General features: G+C 40.4%; 2 protein-coding genes across 2 annotated transcripts; both read left to right on the top strand.

Moving 5' to 3' along the window:
• The first annotated feature begins 4,978 nt into the window (after positions 1–4,978).
• LOC140948318 (carboxypeptidase D-like) lies at positions 4,979–8,316 on the top strand. Its single transcript, XM_073397546.1, has 2 exons — positions 4,979–6,506; positions 7,465–8,316. Exons 1-2 carry the CDS (start codon positions 5,514–5,516, stop codon positions 8,230–8,232), a joined length of 1,761 nt encoding a protein of 586 aa, XP_073253647.1. The 5' UTR covers positions 4,979–5,513; the 3' UTR covers positions 8,233–8,316.
• Positions 8,317–13,342: 5,026 nt separating this feature from the next.
• On the top strand, positions 13,343–20,262 carry LOC140947529 (uncharacterized). The gene has a single exon (XM_073396659.1). It carries the CDS (start codon positions 13,343–13,345, stop codon positions 17,030–17,032), a length of 3,690 nt encoding a protein of 1,229 aa, XP_073252760.1. The 3' UTR covers positions 17,033–20,262.
• Positions 20,263–20,867: the final 605 nt, after the last annotated feature.

The following is a 20,867-nucleotide window of genomic DNA, read 5'->3' as shown; positions in this document are numbered from 1 at the left end:
TCAAATGGTAATGATTAATTATAGTAAGCTGTGTGCAAGTTTATAGGAAAATCTAATGAGCGAATTTTATGTAAACTGAGAAAAAGTGAAATTTTAAGGTTGCATTCAATCGTTCATGTTGCCACGGAAACTACGAAAAAGTCAATTTTTACCTGTCAATCAAAATCTTTCATCAGTACATTTTTCACTTGCCAAGTTTCAGCTCGTGAACTGCAACCTTTCTCTTGCCATGATTTGGCAAATAACACATAATCACAAACTGTCAAAACTGTGTTCAGCCACCTTAAGGAATGGTATTCACTGAACAACAGCTCTTTGGGGTATTTATACAGTTCCGGCAGTTCATGCGTGGGATCAAAAACCTAACGACAGGGATTCTTTTTCAAAGACCTTGGGCAAGTAGGCTTTAGCTGTCTCTTCTCGACTTAGGTAGCCATTTTGATGGCCGCGTGTTTTGCTTAAAGGGACTATGTAACGAAGATATTGCTGTTTTAGGTCAATTCTGTGCTAAAGTCATTACTTAGTGTCTTTACTAATTCACAAACTGCTCCTGAAGATTTATGATGAACACATCATACATACAGCATCAGGGGGCGCTAACGATCATTTTTCGATTATTGTGCAGGCATAACATTAAAACTAGAAAATCCTTGCTATCCGTTGCAACAGACCATGGGGAACATTTTCCGTGCCTAAAAAAAGTCTTAAATAACAAAACTGGACCATTTTTTTTAGAGTTCAATTGATGCGCCGACAAGTTTTAGCTGAAAAAAAGATAGCAAATAGCGTGACATAGACCCTTCAAAATAGAATTTGGCAAATCTTTGCGGACAGCAACCTCGTTCCCAGGGTCTCTCATCTTCCCGCCCAAGCGAGAGAGGAGAGAGGGTTTCTCCTCTCTCGCTTGGGCGGGAAGATGAGAGACCCTGGGAACGAGGTTGTGCGGACAGTCTAGCACTCATGCAGTATAGTGACTTTTATATAAGGTTGCGCTGTTGAAACGTTTAAGGGCTTGTTTACATACATGTAAGTGGGCGACCCCAGGTAGGTAAGGCAACCCGGTTAGATAGGGTAACTCGCCTGTCCATATAATCTCTCATATGGTCACCCCAACTATGATGTAAACGTGATCAAATTGAAATGAGAGATTATATGGACAGGCGGGTTTCCTCACCTACCTAGGTTCCCCCACCTCCATGTAAAAAATGCCCTAAGTTAACGTTTCCTTACATGTTCAAGTCATAACTGTAAACTGAATAAAGGTTAATGACTTTGTTTTCTTGGTTTTTCAAAACCATCCAGTCCAACCCTGTTGACTTAAAAAAGTTTCCGTTATGGATGGCTTAGTATCGTTTCATTGTTAATTTATTCGTTTTTACGTAAACTACGAGAGAAAATTGTACAGCAGGGTGGCATAAATGTTAAAAATGACGTATGCAGACAGAATTCGCCGCTCGTCAGGAATATGTATGCCCTTTGATCTCACCAAGACGTTTTTAAATGTTATAGGTCAAGCAACGGTATTGTAGTGAAAAAGAGTTTTTGAGCCGGAATTCTCCTAGAGGATCTTGGATTTTTTCAGTCGCCGTTATTGTCAGTAATGTTTCTCAAATATTGTATGCCACGTTGCTCTGGCGCAAGGTAAATACCTTCATTTCAGTCTTCTTGTCTTTTAGGTGTATCTATCATGAGTTATCATCATGTCTGTCCACGCCGGAAGGGACAGAAGACCATAAAGTAAATACGCTACCTTTATTAAAGTATACTTTTAGGGTATGGTCCGTTTAAAGTTGTAAATATGTTGAGGTGTAGCGAAGTGTCTGCTGCACACACGTTATTTATACGATTTGTGGTTCGTAGCAGAATTATTTTGTAAAAGTTCGTGAAAGTTCGAATATAAAAGACAGTTTATTGCACCCTTTTGAGTGACTTTTTTTGATTCATGAACGATAGACAAAACTGTAGACCAGTACACTGTGGACAGAGACTTTCATGGAAAATCAACCCTTGCACCGCGTACCTGGACAAACCGGTCAACGACGGTAAATTTTGGGTAGATTAACTGCAACATACGCGAATAGCCGTAGCGTTCACCCGTTAGAAATGTTAGTCTTTAAGCTCAAACGCAATGAAAAACGCCAGCGATCAAATTCGACGGCTATATACAAAAGCTTCTGTTGCAAATGAATCCACTCTTTGTATTGTCGTCGAATTAACTGGGCTGCCTCAAGGTTTGCCTGCGTGCAGACGTCTCCTATTTCCTTTGTTGCACGGAGACGTCTGCACGCAGGCAACCTCAAGGTACACCCAGTTCGTAAATTTGGTTTCGGAATTTTTCGGTCTGCTACATAGACTTGCACACAAGTCGAGCTCAAAATTTTTCTCGAGCGCAAAGCGCGAGCTAGAAATTTTTTATGTTTTCGGTGGCAAAGCGAGCGAGAGAGCGGGAGCTCTCGCTGGGGCCTACTACCGAAAACGAGAGGCGAAGGACTTTGAGAAAGTATACCTCCTATGATGAAAAATGAACGCTTTTAATTATTAACCCAGTAACGCAGAGGGCGTTGCGTGATCCATAAAGAATGTTTGTCCATCTTCGCCAAGTCTGTTAGCAGCAGTTATTAGGGTCGTCACGCAACGCTCCTCCCCACTAAAAGGAATGTGTCTCTCTCGTGAGCAGCCGTTAGTGGGGAGGAGCGTTGCATGACGACCCTAATAACGGCTGCGAGGGAGACTAGTATAAAGATTGATTTCTTCCTGTTTAATGCAACACACGCCTTTTCGGAGGTGTAAATTTTTGATTAGGATAAAGAAGACTCGTTCGACGAAAATAGGAACTTTGAGAATTTCGCACACAAGTTCATCTCATAAGCCTAACTGGCGAGAGGGCAAATAAGCTGCAAAGCTTCGAGAACGCGAAGCTTCACCGGGAACTTCAAATACCAACTTGAGAGAAACAGAGCTGAAACAGTAGTAAGGCAAGTTACTTCCTAGTACAAGATTTGGTGACTTAGCATCCTAGAGCTTCACAGTTGTTCTCAATGTGGCCCAGAGTTTTTGCTTTTGTTTGTATCTGTATTATTAAATTTGTGCGTGATCTAGTGTTTTGCGTGTCTCCGCCCATTCAACAAGTACGATTGATGTTAGTATTAGTTAGTTTCGATAAACTTTGAAATTTCACAGCTCGCTTTAACATACATATCCTTTCATTGGGGTGGAAACTAAAAGCCATCGAGAATGGGAACTTTAAAAAACCTATATAAAGACTATAAATAGATTACCTCACATAGACCCACACACGAGATAAGTACACAACCCCTTAATTTTATTGAATAACGTGTTCTGAATACGTACACTGTAAATGTGAGGAGGTAACGGTATATGTAAGGTTTAAACTATAAAAAGGTCAATTATTGAGCTTCGAGATGAATCGCTTGAACAAAAAACAATTTAGGTTCGTGTCATCAGCACTATTACCCAGACTCACATTACGGTAAAAAAAACTGTCTTCAGCGACTGTTTGACCTATTTACATTTTTTTAAGGCTGTGAGTAATCTTTAAACTTTTCGAGTTCGCAAAATGCAAAGAGACAAATTCGTTGTTTAATAAGTTGAAGCAAGATAACAAGAAAATAGGAAAGAATCTTTAAACGTATGAATATTTTTGTCGACCATAAAATATAGATTATCTATGATCATCTATTTATAGTCTCGGTTGAATAAGGATCGGGATGGGTTGGGTGGGTTGTTTCCTTTTATAAGATGGTCGCTGTCTGTTCTGGTTAACTTGTCATTTTCATGTAGTACAATATTTCTGTATAGTCCAGGTTTTATGGCAGCCCAGTGAAGTCACCTGGCCTTTCGACGAGTCTTATTGTATTGTATAATGGCCCTTGGTATTACTTTCATTTGAAACGTCACACCGCACTTGTATATTTCGGAATTCTTCACTTTAATAAATGACTTTGAAGTTTTATTGTCCTGTTTAGAAACATATTTTTACACCTGAAGAAGGCTATTTTGGCTAGCCAGAGTAGTCTGAGTTTCATCCGATTGCTTCGCAACTCGAAGTAATCGGATGAAATTCAGGCTATAGCTTTCTCGCGTGGGTTGATTTTAACGCGCGCTCGCGTTTTGCTCGCTCTACTATCCCTGAGTAAAAATGGGGGACTACTCGTAGTCTAGGCTATAGCCTAAGCACTTGTGAAAAATTAGTATAGGGTTTTCACATGACGGCACAGTAGCCATTGATAATAGGGACCTTAAAATCCGACGACGGCGACGGAAACGAGGACGTCAAAAAAGCAAAGGTTTAATAACCAAAAAGAACAATATTTCACGTGCATCACACTTTTTTGTACATTTCTTTGCCGTCACTGCAGGACTGCGACGTGAAAACGGCGTGAAGATCCTAATTTCATGTAGTTTCAAGCTTTACAGAGGAAGATTTCTGAACTCAATGGATTTGGTTCTTAGGAATTCAATGTTAGGAGGGTTCACCTACATTTGACAAAGTTAGTGACTTGGAGTAATTGCAATGAAGATTAAAAGAACGCGAATTCACTTTTTCAGAGACGTTTTCGCTGCCGTCGCCGTCCTCAGTTCTCAAGGTCATTATTGATGTTCAAAAACAGTGAAATGGCGGCCATGTTGGCCGCTGTTCCAACCTGTGTCTGGTGGCAGTTCCATCGTTGTGCTTTAGCTAATTTGATCAATGCATTTGTACTTAAAGGAAGTGAAAATGTTTTTCCTCATCATATGTCTACTAGCTGGGTGAACTTGACGTTCATGGGATCAGATTCTGAATGTTAATAAATAGTCGAGGCTAAAAGTGTGCGAAAGGTGGCACATTTAAGAGAAGAGAGGTTTGTCTTCTGAACAAGATCTTTTAAAGAATACACTATGAAAATATCAGCCTCCTCGTCATACTGAGAAATGATTTTTTTTGTGAGGGCCAGAGAAAGATGATTCGCTTGAGAACTGAATACAAAATTTAAATTTCAGCAATACTTACTTTATAATCTTTACAGTGTCACGAATCTAAAGCAGTTAAAAAGCTCAAAACGCTCAAATGTCGGTGGCTCAAAATAACCCATTACAATCTTGGGAGATGATGGTCAGATTTGTCTTGTCAAAAGGAAACCAATTATCACAAGTTGTTCAAGAGGGCGAGGGGTAATGGTTTTAGTCACATCTTTATTCAGCCAACCTGTTTATTTTGGTTGGAACACTCAATCGCTGTAAAGTGGCAAGTAAACAATACCCGTGTCTTTCCCACGGTACCAGCCAATCAGGAGCGGACTTGTCCTTGAATCATTTCCACTTTTGAGGTTCTGTTCATCAGCTGCAATACAGGAGAAGGAAACTCGAAACATGACGTGACAGAGGCTATCGTAGGTTGAGGTTAAGAGGCTTTTCGAGTAGAAAGAACTAAACATTGTTTGATATCTTGGATGAACCCCTCAGCAGACAGTGAAAGCGTGTGCAGGTACCTCGTAAAGTTAATTTAGTGGACAATGGGCCGATTATCGCCTGTCCTGGTGGTGATTTTCATATTCTTACGGGTGTTTCTAGTCTCCTCTCGCCCAAAAAGCAGTAGACGCTCTTTAGGTGAGGAGGATTGGACGTACCATAACTATATGCAAATGACTGGATATCTTCAAGGCCTCCACAGACAGTATCCCAAAATCACTCGCTTGTACAGCGTTGGAAAATCTGTACAGGGTCGAAAGATGTGGGTCATAGAAATATCCGACAATCCTGGAAAACATGAGGCTGGTGAACCGGAGTTCAAGTACGTCGCTAACATGCACGGCAATGAAGCAGTCGGTCGAGAACTGCTCCTGCATCTTGCAAAGGAGTTCTGTGAAAATTACGGCCGAGATACAAACCTTACTAAGATGTTAGACACCACCCGCATTCATCTCATGCCAAGTATGAATCCTGACGGATATGAACTCGCCGCTGAGGGGAATAATCGCAAGGATTGGATCATTGGGCGTAGTAATGCTAACAACGTTGACTTAAATCGGAATTTTCCAGATCAGTTTTTCGGGAGTGTGACAGGACCACCTCAGCCTGAAACACTGGCAGTTATGAAGTGGATTCATGACTATCCTTTTGTGCTCAGTGCAAACCTACATGGGGGTTCTTTGGTAGCAAATTACCCCTTTGACGACGCTCCGAATGGCAAAAACGAATACAGCAAATCTCCTGATGATGACGTCTTTAAGGAGCTGGCCAAAAGTTATTCTATGGCACACCCAACCATGCACCTCAAAAACCCACCATGGCCGTGTCCTGAGGTCCCCCCGGATCACTTTGACGATGGAGTAACAAATGGTGCTGCTTGGTACAGCGTGTCAGGAGGGATGCAGGATTATAACTATGTGAACTCCAATTGTTTCGAGGTTACTATAGAGCAGGGATGTAAAAAATTCCCAGAGGCCGCTGAACTTCCTAAAGCCTGGGAAGAAAACAAAAGAGCGCTGATCGCTTACATTGATCAGGTAAGTATTTAAAATACCTTTAATTTCATGGCTTAAAAAACAGTGAGTTAGTTTTAAACAGTTTACCTTAACAGAAAATTGGATAGTCACTTCAATCTGGATCGTTTATGATTTCGGCGATTTCGTTTTTAGACTGGGGCTCTACTTTCCATTTATGGTTAAAAAGTTATCAGCAAAAACTCTTGTCAATATCTTCGCAAGTCTTTGCGAAAGTAAAAAATAGTTCAGATGCAATATACTGAATACGGTTAAGATATATAGCTAGACAGGAACCGAAGACATTTAGAGCACTTCGGAAAATAACGTGCGACGAACATGCACTAAAACGTTTGGATGACTTATTAATCAGACAGGCTACTTTTACATCAGGGGAGGATATAATTACAGCAAGGAGACCAATTTTAACAAAATTTACTTTAGAATATTACCTATAAATTTGGTTTTAAAATTCAACTTGTCGACCAAATTTTTTTTTGCAAGTCGAAAGAACATTTCTTGTACACCAAAACTTAGCTTCCTTAACGCACTTAATCGCATATAACTGAATTCAAACTATATCCAAGTAATTTAAGGCACCTTGAAAAAAAAAACTTAAGATAACGGAACAAAATTCACCGTTCGTTGGCGTCAACTTGATTTTTCCGCCTTCGCTAACACCGGGAAAACTCAGAAAGTTTCGTTTGTATTGTAACCTTATTTTCTTCCCGAAAATTACACCACAAAGTGAAACCGGCCGGACCAAGGACAACATACTGTACTTCTTTTTGCAAGAGGGCGATGTGCAAGTTCTTCGACAGGGAAGACCAGTAAAGCATTGCTGTGAAGCTTCATATTTGAAATAAAAAATGACAACAAAAACAGGTCCGCTATAAACTGCAAAAATGCTATGTTCTCCGATGAGGCTTCTTCCGAGGGAGAGTTGAGTTTAACATTCTTGCTTTTTGTTATATTTACCTAGGTCCATAAAGGAGTAAAGGGTTTTGTAAAAGACAGCCAGGGTTCTCCAATTCCTGGTGCTGCTATCTATGTTGATAACCGCAGAAAAGAAGTCATCACAGCTAAAGACGGTGATTATTGGAGACTTCTGCTCCCAGGGGGCTACAAGGTCACCGCCACCGCTCGGGGATATGAACCTCAAACTAAGGAAATTACCGTCACTGACAGGGATGCAGCGGAACTGAACTTTGTTCTGAAGAAATCCACTGGGGAAAACAGTAACATGGATGAAGAGCAACAAGACAGCGAGAAACCAAATCCGGTTGAGGATTCCAAACCAGAAGCCGGTTCACCAGTTCCTGCTGTCGACCTGAATTCTGCTGCCGCTGGAGAAATGACACAGGTGGGGAGTATGATGCCGAGTGGAGGAGACTACGGAGTGGTTATGAATGGAGGTGGAATGGAAAGTACCATACAGAACGGGCAATATGGGATTTCGAATAGTATGGGAAGCCCTATGGATAACATGGGAGGGGATATGGGTTTGGGGAGTAATGTTGACATGGGGGGCCCCATAAATGACGCGGAACTTGATAGATTTGCTATGATGTCACCATACGAGGCTGAGTCTAAGGATAACACCAAGGGATTCGTTCATGTTACAACTGACGAACACGAGCCGGCGATGCAGCATGCGAATTATGCTAATGCAGAGTCTAATGACCAAGTTGGTATGAGTGACAGCAACAGTAACATACTGAAAAAATCTGTCCTTGGACGACCACGTTAGAAATAATTCAACGTTATTTATCTCAGATCTTTATTGTATTTGTTGAAGTAACACATACCAATAATGTGAATGCCTCCAGAATGAATCGGGGGGGGGGGGGGGGGCAGGGAGGGGGGGCAGTTGAAGCTGCTCATTTTCCTTAATCAGTTAACAGCTATTTCGAGAAAGGATGTCGGAAAAAGTGCACGCGACAATCCCAAAAGGTATTGTGGGTGGTTTTAAGTTCATGGTTCTTCAAAGAAATTTGAAAGAATGGCAGGAGAGGCCATGGGAGTATGTTTGCGAGTGCTAAAGGAAAGCAACAAAAGTAGGTTCGACAGCTACAGTGTCAGGAACAGCGTATTGATCATATCCCATATTACCTTTCAGGGATTGTCGAGTGCACATTTTTTTCCAACAACCTTTCTCCAATTAGCTGTATACTGGTATTCCTTTATCAGTCGACACTCGGCTTGAAAGGCGTCTTTACTCTGCAATTATTTCGATCATCAATATATTCATAGACAGATACGTAAGTATATGTATATACAATGAAGTAAAACTTCGGTATATGCAAAAGCCAATTGCCTTAATGTGTCAGATGAGATTAGTGAGATTCGATTTAAAAAACAAACCTTCCTCGGAGGCTGACAGAGATAAACTTCGTCAAAGAAGCTGTCAGAATGATTAAAATGTTGTGACTGTAGCAAGGGGAGTCGCTAGGTTGAAGGTTGGCTATGTTTTGGTTTCTTAGAAAAGCTCTCTGCTGCTCTGGTTAAATTCATACACTATGATTTACAAGCAAATATTATATTCTTCTGTAGAAATACCTTCTTTCAATTGTAAATATGAATTTTTTACTCGCGGATATTTTATTTCAAGTGAAATGATAAGGATGTGTATTTGAATATTTTGATAATGAAGTGATCAATAAATTGATGAAACAATTGGATTGTCTAGAATAAATGGGTACAATACTAATTTTTAGGTTGTAAATTATGGTAGGCGGAATGGTGCAAAATTCAACGAATCAAAATCACTACCAACATCAAAAACCAATCTGCAGTTCAACATTTTTTTTCTGCATCAACAATAAAATCCGTCCAACTTCAACGATTAATATAATAATCAACATTCGCATGCCTAATTCAACAACTAGAGAAAATCAACATCAACAAAAAATCATCTTTTCTTCAACGACGATTTGCCTCACAACCAACATCGGACATCGACTTCAACAACAAAACACGTTCAACAATTTGGGGACGAACGACTGGCTATGGTCGAGGGAGGTTGGTACCCAGAAATTCTAATCACAGGGCATGCTGGGAAATAGAGAGACCAGGAAACAAACATGGCGGGATGAAGAGGACAGAATCAGGCGATGTGTCCGAGAGGAGTTAGAGCTAAATCTTGTATCTAGGACTAGAAATTTTATTCATTCGGCGGCTTCGAGTCCTGTACCTGAATTAAATAATGTTTTTGCGGGCCAAACTGCGCAAAGGAGCTCTTTTGGGTCGTCATCTCGACCGACTGTAAAAAGACAAAACATTCTTGGCCCGCTTCATGTGGTACTTTTACGGACAGAGACGCAGAGACGAATTCAAAAAGGCTGTAGAGGGTGCTCTCAAGTTCTTTCCTGGAATAAAAATAAAACCCGAGCAAGAATTGCGTTTTCAAAGCTCGTAGTTAAAAGGAAAGATGTTCTCGGAGTAGAGCTATAGAAAAGCCTCATATACCCGGCTTCTACGAGTATTGATTTCACAAGACCGGGACAAAGAAGACGATATCAGTGCTTCAGATGTCTAAGATCTGATTTATAACATCCTGCCGTTAAAAGCCGGGTGTTGTTTATACTGTAAATAAAATTAGAGCGAGGTTGCCATGTATTAAAAATGGATTTTCCCTCGGACGATTCTCGGCCTGATCTACATCAGCTTTTTAGCTGCCAGCCTCTCAGGAACCTGCTTATTAATGAGCGCCTGTTGTAACTGTGTAAACAAAAGCAATTTACAATTTTCCGGGCACACATTTATTTACAAACAGAGTGTTGACGATCTTACACTAGCACAATTCCTAAAACATGTTATAACTCCTCAAAAACGGCAGGTTTTCCATTGCAAGTATTCGAAAACTCCTCATTGGAGGTTTCAGAAGAAAACGAAATCGTAGCAACACAAGCACCGGAGGTCGGCCAGACAGTAAGGTGAGATTTATTTTAGGTGAGCTTTTTGAAGTTGACAACCCAATGACCGGAAGTGATTTTGGTTGGATGGTATCGAATCAAGCTATGTGGGGGTGGAAGGCTCCAGTAAAAGCATCTGTGTCAGGCGTTTCGCTTCTTCAGCTCTCTCCCTTTTTCGCTTCCATCTGATCCTTCCTGATACCCCAGGCTACAATTGCTCCTAAACTAAGACTAACTGTTCCAAATCTGTAAAAAAGAAGTTCCACCCGATACTTTGCATTTGGTTGCATCTATTTCCCAGCAAGCCCCATGATTAGAATTCCTGGGTCCCAACCTCCCTCGACCATAGCCAGTCGTTAGTCCCCAAATTGTTGAACGTGTTTTGTTGTTGAAGTCGATGTCCGATGTTGGTTGTGAGGCAAATCGTCGTTGAAGAAAAGAGGAAGTTTTGTTGATGTTGATTTTCTCTAGTTGTTGAATTAGGCATATTTCGAATGTTGATTATTATATTAATCGTTGAAGTTGGACGGATTTTATTGTTGATGTAGAAAAAAAAATGTTGAACTGCAGATTGGTTTTTGATGTTGGTAGTGATTTTGATTCGTTGAATTTTGCACCATTCCGCCTACCATAGTAAATCGCAGGGCAAATCACGCAATGCAGGATAAGTGGGGATTCGTTGCGCGCCCCTCGGAATCTCGTACCCAGATCTCTTCGTCCTCTTCCGGAGTTGCTTCATAAAGCTTTAAAAAATGTCGTTTTCATGTTAGGGTTACAATAAATTCCGACAAGCGACATGAAGATGGATTGAAACTGCGACAGCGACGAGGAAAATCACAAATACAATAGTGACAGAGCGACATGTTCTCCCTTTTCAATTCGCGAATAGACCTTTTTTTTTTAATTCAGGCTACGGACATACATACCACCCCCCCCCCCCCCCCGCCACCCCAAATAAGAAGGCGTCTTTAAATGAGTGGTCGTTTACCATTTACATATTTACACGGGCAAACCGGTCGGTTCACGGTTTCGGTAATTTGATCTAATTTGTGAGGCAAAATTTAATACTGGTAAATTTCGCCTCGGAATCGCGTTTACCATTTGCCCAAATCAGTTCCATTCAACGAAAAACGGCCGCGAAAGCCTAAAACTGGTAGCCTGCGTGGTATCAAACATGGCTTTCAAGCAACTTTCAAGCTGGGAACACGAATTCCCGATTGGAATATTCTGTCTGGAAAAACAGGACCACCTTTTCAGAAATCTCTTGCTCCAGAAAATGTTCCACCGGAACCAGCCGGAAAAATCCGAATTCCTTTTACTGTCGACTTTACTTTCCAAACAGATTTTCTGGGAACTTGGGTAAACAACCCACTTGCTTCGGGCAAACTGCGGGTCGGTTCACGGTTTGGATAAATGGTTTGAAAAGTTCGGGACTGGTAAATTTCGTCCCGGAATCGCGTTTACCATTTGTTCAAATCAGTTCCATTTACCTGAGAATGGCTTTGGAACACGAATTTCCGTTTGTAATTTTCCGTCCGGAATAAAAAGGACTACCTTTTTCAGATGTTCCGTTGCGCCCGGAAATTTTCTGTTGGGAAGACCCAAAACGTCGTGTTCCACTACTTTCCAACTGGATTTCCCGGTAAACAACCAGTGTGTTCCCAAATCAGTTCCGGTTTTAAAGATGTCTTTAAGCCAAAATGAACGTCTCCATAGGATGACAGAGACCATTGTCAAGTAGAAGAAAATGTGCACAAGAAACGTTTTACTAAAGCCTGTTTCAAAAAGATTACAATACACTTCTTGCCATTCTTTGTCCTTCAGATGCAGATTTTCAAGTTAACAGTTTGTTTCATTATTGAAAAAACCCAAAACTGTAGTCGCACATTTATTGGACGTGTGTCTTACTGGACGCAAAAACTACGTGCGAAGAGATTTTTTTAACATCTCATTTAGTTTACTCAAGTATAAAAACGTTTTCATCTTATATGTATAACGGTAGGTTTTCAAGTTAGAAGAAAATTATTTATCTATTCTTAAACGTTTCAGCTTCGCGTATCACTTTAAACCCTTGTAGTGTGAAACTAGGCTAACACGACTCACTTACTTAGCTCTGTTTTCAAAATACAACGCACCATGTACGTTTTTCATAAATGGTGAGAAACAAAAGCAAATACAACGCTGTAAATAGCTTTTAAAAGCGAAAAGATGCAATTTGTAATAGAATCAAATATGATCGATCTAAGCTGATCTTGCTTGCATTAGGAGAGAATGATCATTCTCTCTTGCTTGCATCCATAAAAACAAATACAGTGTGCAAATTAACATACATTATATTTACATATCCGATTATCTTTGAATGGAAATTTTCCAATGTAAACAAACCTGTGCATGGTAAACAGAAAATCTGCCGCTGAAAAACGCCACAGTTTCATCTGTGAACGAGTGTCACAAAATAGATACCAGCTCCAGGGCGAGAACAACTGAACACATGAGATCGAGGCAAAGTGTGCTAGGCGAGGCCGGTCCAAGATTGCGTCCAAACCGTGAAATCGCATACAGAACGGTTACTACTTCGTGTACGGTACACGAATAGTAGGCATTCCCCTTTCTCGAACGCAATAACAGAGCAAAGTTTGCCGGTTGCTCGAAGCCTGGTTAGCGCTAACCCCCCGCTAACCGTTGGTTAAGAGGTATCAAAATGTATAGGTTTCCATGGTATTTAACGCTGGTTAGCAATAAACAATCCTTCGAGCAACCCGGGCCAGCTGAGTAACAATTCCAAGGGGATTAATGCTGATAGTCGTCCTCGGCGATAGTGGTGGTTAATGGTGGTGGTTGCTCGGATAGCGCCAACTGGCCTGGGTACGAGGCAGATTCAGTAGAATATAGTCTAGTTCCCTGTTTTCCCAGAATACGCGCGATGAGTACAGTGGTTCTGTCATCATGTGTAGTGTTTCCACAATGGTTCCACTTTCTTTTTCGTTCTTGTCCTTCAGTCTCAAAATGTTGTTCGTGGCTCCTTTCTTGTTGCTCCGTCCAGAAGCGACGACAACCATCGTAGTTTCCCAAGAAAGTGGTAAGGATAACACCTCGTGTTTACATGAAAAAACGGTTCCATGTCGAACTCTCGACTATGCTCTAAGATACGTCGAGAATTCTTCGTTCAGCGGAAATGTATCGCTGCAGTCTGGGTATTATCCATATAACCTAACTGAACATTTTCACTTTATCAACAAGACAAATATTTCCTTAGCTGGAAATGGAGAGTCGAGCTTTGTGAAGGTTGACTGTCATCGTAATGGCAGCTTGTCATTTGAACGGAGCGAAAACATCAGGCTCAGTGGAATATTGCTTCATGGATGCGGTGGCTTGCATAACAGCACGGCTGGTGATGCGTTTGCACAATTAAATGCTCACATTCAGTTTCACTCGGCTGTCTTTTTTGTATACTGCAAGAACGTTGTCATCGAAAGTTGCTGGATAATCAACAGTTCTGGGATAGGAATAAATATGTATGACGTAGGAGGTGTGAAGATATCTCACTCCAGATTTGAAGGTAATGGTCACAATGAAAGCTTCACTTCGACAAATGTTGCACGTGCTGGTGGTGGCATTTACATGGAGTTTACGTACAGAGGGGGAGAATTTCCATTTGATCAAAATTCATCTTTTTTGGCTGACTTTGACAGTAACAACACCTTCTTTATCACTAATTGCACATTTAAAAACAATCATGCTCCTAAACAGAGCATAACAGCAGCGGTTGAAAATCCATATGGAGATCATCATTTTCCCTTTGGAAGAGGAGGAGGGGTGTCAATTTTTGTGAAGGGTGCTGCAGAAAATAATTTCATTGAGATAAGTCTTTGTAACTTCGCAGACAACCATGCTCTTTGGGGAGGTGGGATTTTCATTGAATATCAAGATGAAGTACAAAACAACACACTGGAAGTTACAAGGTGCATATTTAAAAATAACAAAGCAGATTTTGCTGGAGGGGCTATTAGGAGTGGTACACTTGCTACAAGTGACAAGCAGCAGTTACTTCCAAACCAAATAAAACATGAAGATTGCACGTTTGACGGCAATAAAGCAGTATTAGGTGGAGGAGTGTCACATCATGGAACTAATTCTTATTTGAAGGTTTTTAACGACGAAAGTATTTATGTTCAATACATAAACTGTGTGTGGAACAACAATACTGCAACAATGGGCTCTGCTATTGGACTAGCTTCCCCACGTCCTATAAATGGTCTTAGTGACTTGCATGGAAGGGGACCCATGCTAATCCACAGAATTGTTCTTGAGCACTGCAATGTCACTAATAATATGATAGTTTTGACTGAAGATGTCATTGGCCAGGGAGCAATCTACTCCTTCTCAACTCCAATTATTTTTAAAGGTGTTGATCGCATTGCGTATAATAACAACACTGCTATGGTGGTAGAAAATGCAGTTGTCCATGTTTTTGGACATGTTACCTTCAGATACAACATAGGAGGTCAGGGTGGGGCTCTAGGATTGTATGGCGCATCAGTTATCATGCTTATGCCACACAGTCAACTAAACTTTTTTAATAACACTGCGGTAGAGCGTGGAGGAGCAATTTATGTGAAGGATTCTGGGCCACCTGTGGTGGCTTTTGAGACCACAGAACTTAATACTCGTACCTGCTTCGTTGCTTACAACAACCACTTCAGTCTCAACAATGTCACTCAGTGGAAAACCAAAATAGTTTTTGGAGGCAATAAGGTGAATACTACTGGTGGTGGTGACTCTGTGTATGCCTCAACTCTTGATGGATGTCGGTGGGCTAATCAACCTCGCATAAACAATGAATCACTTGAGTGGCCCAACACAATTCTGTATTTAGATAGAAATGAAAGTTCGAAAGTACAAATTGCTACTGATGCATTCATGATTCAGATAAACATATCAGACTGGAAGGTTTCTCCAAGTGAGAGCTTTAATGCTACTGTCAAATTAATAGATGAGAAAAACAGTTCAGTGTTGGGTGTGGTGAATGTAACCATTGTTGATGGAAATGTAACTCTTGGTACAGCTTCAAATTTGTTTTTGATTCAGGGTGATTATCCCAAAATCAACAATTTGAGTCTAAAAGGAAAGCAAGGAAGTGATTTCAAGGTCCATGCCAATACAATTGCTGGTCGTGTTGTTCATAAATTCTCTGAACCTGTGATGTTAAGAGGATGTTATCCTGGTTTTGAGCAAAAGGATGGTGAGACATGTTCTTGTATGCAGGAGGCTGGTATAGCAAAGTGCAATGGTGACTTCAGACATGTTATGTTAAAGAGTGGATATTGGGGTGGATTTGTGGATGATAAATTCAGCACATACCCTTGTCCTCCAGACTACTGCAGTGATGTGTGTAGAGCCTCATCTTTTCAGTATGATTCTGAAAAAATTTGTACCACTGGCCGCAATGGGTCAAGTGTCCTGTGTGGAGCATGTAAGGACCACTACTCTGTGAACTTAGGTGATGAACATTGCCAGGAAGAATGCCTTAATAGTCACCTTTGGCTTCTCCTGGTATTTTTCATAATGACATTACTGTTAGTTTTGGTGGTTCTACGTATTGAATTGGACATCTTCACAACTTATCTCAATGCATGGTTGTACTCTTATCAAATTATCGCATTTCTTTTACAAGAGGGACAATATCTTGATCCATTTATCACATTCATCATTGGTGTGGCCAACTGGAGAATCAAGGGTGTTGGAGCTTGCCTTTTCAATGGAATGACTAACCTTTATAAACTTGGTATTAACTATATTCTTCCATCATATGTTCTTCTCCTACTGTTTGCTTTGGGTAAAATAGCAAGGTACCGTCCATCCTGTTATATAAACAAAAATGTTTCCCGTGCATTTTGTACCCTGTTAGTCCTCTGTTACACAAATGTTACTTTGATCTCTTGGCGTATTCTCCACTACGTTCCCATCAATGGAAGTTGGGTGTTGTATGCAGATGGTAACATTGACTTTACCAGAGATTGGAGAAAGCACTTGCCATTTACTATCCTTGCATGTCTTTGGATTGTGTTTTTTGTTTTATTTCTGCCATTGGTCCTTCTCTTTACCCCATGGTTCTTGAGGCGCATACCTTACTTAAACAATTTCAGATTGTTCTTTGACACATTTCAGAGATGCTTCAAAGATGAATACAGATGGTTTGCGGCATATTATTTCATATGTCGTGTTTTCATCTTGCTTATTGCTCTATATGTCCCATTTGGATCACTTAAGAGATCAATACTAGAAGCATCCAGTGTTATTATTGTTGTAACCTGCCTTTACCTTCGTCCTTACAAGACTGATGAAAATGACAGCTACAACTGGTTGAATACATTAGATGCTATTCTTCTCACAAATTTGTGCTTTGTCGTCATCTTCAGTTCAAGCGTGGTAAGTGATGCCTCAGACTCCATTCAAGATGGCCTTAAAGACACTGTGAATGTTCTAGCTTATGTACCATTGGTGTATCTGGTTTGCTTTATTTGCTATAATGGTTGGAAATACTTCTGTTCAGGCAACCTCAACAACTATTTTCAGGTGCCACCACAAGAGGCGGGATCAATTTCAGAAACAGTTCATCCACCCCAGCTAGTCTGAGCTGGGCAGTTTAACATCATGCTGTATCTCAGATCTTCCATTACTTCTAGCTCTTTACATGAAGTAATGAACAAACTAGGTGATGGTAACTGACATAACCTTGCCATGGCAGGACCATTCATTGTAGTATGGCTTCATTGTTTTTTGTTAGATGTAGATCACTTTTACCAGCAGGGTGCAAAGAAAATCATTTTTACAGCTTGCCATTCGGCAAGCTGAAACTAGCATTTACTAGCCAGATGTCATTTCAACTAGCCCCAAAAACTTCCTGACGAGCAGAATTGATTTCACAGTTCTTCTGATATTTGAATTCCTCAAAAACAATCACTTGTCCATCAGGCAAGTTAAAAACAGTATTCACCAGCCGATAGCAAAATCCACTAGCCCCAGGCTATCAGACACTACTTTCTTTGCACGCTCGCTGACCAGTAACACAACAATATAAAATGTTGCTCAGCAGGCTATTTTATGTCAGAGTACTAACCTTATGATACACTGTTTCCCAATATGGGTACAGTTAATTTACCCATATCTGTAACCGCAATATATTATTATGGGTAGGCTGCCTCTTACCATGGAGATGCAGCTAGGCTACCCAGTGGAAGTGATGCCATTTTCATATCTGGGAAATGGTGCTTGTGTTTTCTAAAACTACATGGCAAACTTGTTTGCTTACTTGACCTTGTAGAACAACTTGTATCTTAAGGTCCCTATTATCACCGGTTATAGCAGTTGATTAAGTTATACTAGTATAATCGTTCTTACTACAAACTAAACTTAGTCAGATTTATGATTTACTGAGACAGAGAACCTTTATTTATTCAGGTTGGGGAGGGAAGGGGAGGGTGCAGTTGCGTAAACCTAATATATTGTTTTGGTATTTACCAAATCAGTGGATAGCAATTTTCGCGCGTTCTGATTGACTCCCGTAACTCGGAATATCCTGGGATATTCACCGTTTTGTGATGGGATTCAAAATGTCTTCTTGTTTCGCGACTTTTTTGAGAGATGAAATTTTAGCGGTAAATAAATCAGCTGCGCCAACAAATACCAAGACAAAATTTGGCTTGTCGGTGTTTACTGGCAAGTAGAAAAAAAATTTCCCACTGAATTTGCAACAAAATAATAACAAATGATCCCCAGAGCACTGTCAATTAAAACGTAAACAAACTCTAACAAAGTGACGTCTTTTATTCACAAAAAGCTCCTTTTTGATTTTTATCCAACTGATTTGGTAAATAGTAAAACAACTATCCCCCTCAGGGTCGGTTCATAGCCCTAGATATATACCTCAACGTTTCGATTGCGTCCCGGTATACATGTATATCCTCCACTATTCACTTCCCCTTCGGGGGATAGTTGAATGATATTGCTAGATTTTCACTCAACTAAACAGGGACTGCCATTGGTTGATTCTTGATCACGTGGGCTTGACTAAAATCAAATGTTTCCCGATAGCGGGGGGGGGGGGCAAAGTACCCCGCTCGGGATACATCAGAGCACGTGATCAAAGCATAGTGGAAAATGGCGTGGCAGAAGGCGGGAAAAAGACTGCCAGTTTTCTTTTTCGTGAATGAACACAACAACACAAACACGAAGCCTCAAGCTATTGAAAAAGCAACGATTTTAAAAGTTATCCCAGAAGAGAAGCAGCAGCTAGTGGAGGAAAAAGATGCAGATAATATAAGGAAAGTACTTTGTAAATCATTCATTCAGTGGTTTTGAGAATTAGATTTGTGTTGTTATAAGTATCGAGTCGACTGTTTTGGTTCGCTCCAGTTATTCTTTTGTCGCTGTTGAAGTGAAAGTCTAGAAATATAACCAGTTAGTTTTGTTTGCCCGAGGGTCTTAATGTTTCCCGAGACAAAGTCGAAGAAGTCGACAAAACTAACTGTTTCCCTCGGGACCTGACATTAAGTGTATAATGTAACATCCCAAATTAATCAGAATATCAGTTGATCAAAACACTAAGAGTGCGTTCTCTTGGGATGATCTGGATCAGTCATGATTCAAGATCACTCAGATCACAGCACTTCAAAGGATTTGATGGATCCACCCTGGGAAAGGATTCATCGGTTTATTGGATGTACCATGATCATAGTGATCTTGGATCACTGATCCTATTAAATCTGGATCTTCCCAAAAGGAGTGCACTCTAAGTTTGGTCAGTATGGTGTGTGCTTGGAAAAGATCTTTGATTAATAATATGCTCCCTCTGTTCACAAATCAGTATGAGGTAATTTGGGAGGAGATTAAAGCAGTTAATTAGAAGCCACTTGAAGCTTTTTTTAGGCACTTTTACTGAAAATTCAAAATAGGAACAAACATGGCTTTAAAGTTTCTGAAAGACAAATCATGGGTCTGTGGGGAAGTCATAGTGTGGAACTTGTATGGTGTGCCCCTAAACGCAGCTTTTAAAATGTTCGAAGTTTTTAGAATGAAGGAAAATGTTACTCCATTGATAGATTCAGAGAAGGAGAAGTTCAAGAAACCATACACGGCACCCTGATCTCCAGTAGAGCAATCAGAGAGTTAAAGGGGCTTTGTCATGGAGAAATTGCTGTTTTAGATCAGTCTGACTGTGCTGAAGTCATCACTCAGTACCCAAACACAAAATGCTCCTGTAGAGTTATGAAGGTATGAAACAAATTTTATCAGGAAGCTCTAACCATAACCCTCTGGGTGATTTGTGCAGGCATAGCATTAAAACTTCAAAGAGTTGGCCAATCCTTGTCCATCCTTGCCTGAATCCGTAGCAAATACTGTCTTAAATAAGAGGGCTTGGCTGTTATTTTTGTAGTGTAATTGATGCGAAGACATGTAATAGCTTTTTGTAGCAAGTTGCTTGACATAGCCTCTTAACACTGTCTTAGGTCACGACGAAAGCCAAACCGGCTTGTAACGTTGGTAAAATTGGAATTTCATGGCAGTGACTTAGGCTAGTTTACGTCAGAGGAGGTTCTCACGAATTCGGACCATTTTGTCACCGGATTCGTTCACGGATTCATGAAAATGCAAATGCATTAATCCGGAATGAAAACATCCCGTTTTGGTCGCGTGTTTGAGTTGAATCCGGACCTGAATCTTAACTGATTACCAAGAGAGAATATTTCCTCTTGGTGAATACTTTGTATTCCAATGGATTTTGTAGGATTTCCTGATGCGTGTAAACGCATGCAAATCCGAATAACCCAAAAGTAATAATCCCGGAAACATCTCCTCTAGTTTAATATGGTCGCAACTCTTAAGTTGTATGTGACTATGCACATAATAAATAAACGCTTTGCATTTTTTTTAATTGGCCATTGAGAATATTGTTTTTTGAATGTGGCTTGTTATTTTGTGGGCATTTTTTTGGGTCGTAAACTTTCCTGAGCAAGTTATTTTCATTATTCACCAAAAAGGCCAAAGATGGTTGGCCGAGATGCATAAAAGACAGACGAAAGAAAAGAAGGAGACTGTTGTTTCTTTTTGCATTACTTTGTGAGATAACCTCATGAAGCTATTCCGAAGGTGAATACACTAATTAGCTTAAAACCCTGCATACAAAGGCTTCTTTTTCAAAATTAATAAGTAAGGTAGTGCAATTAAGTTTCTTCGCTGGATCAGAACGCTGTTTATAAACATTTCAAAAGCTAAAAAAAGAAACAAGATCAAAGCAAGTCAGCCTTCCCACAGTTTTGTTTTAAGTATTGCACCAATCAAGTTTGTCGGTTGTGCGGTAACCCACGCAGTTAGTGATCCGCGGATCCCAGAGAGTGAATGCAGCTTTACAAACTTTGCAAAGAAGTCCTTCATAGTCACAGGATCCACGGTAAATATGGCACAAGTCTGG

This window comes from Porites lutea, chromosome 9 (genome assembly GCF_958299795.1).
Source record: "Porites lutea chromosome 9, jaPorLute2.1, whole genome shotgun sequence".
NCBI classification, from domain to species: Eukaryota; Metazoa; Cnidaria; class Anthozoa; order Scleractinia; family Poritidae; genus Porites; species Porites lutea.
Note: the sequence above shows the minus strand (reverse complement) of the source record. Positions and strands in the feature narration are given on the sequence as shown.

What these genes read in the sequence shown, in the direction of transcription:
- LOC140948318 (XM_073397546.1), top strand. Translation starts at nt 5,514, where the DNA reads ATGGGCCGATTATCGCCTGTCCTGGTGGTGATTTTCATATTCTTACGG. An exon ending in TGATCGCTTACATTGATCAG is followed by an intron (nt 6,507 to 7,464) that starts GTAAGTATTTAA and finishes ATATTTACCTAG; the next exon opens with GTCCATAAAGGAGTAAAGGG.
- LOC140947529 (XM_073396659.1), top strand. Translation starts at nt 13,343, where the DNA reads ATGTGTAGTGTTTCCACAATGGTTCCACTTTCTTTTTCGTTCTTGTCC.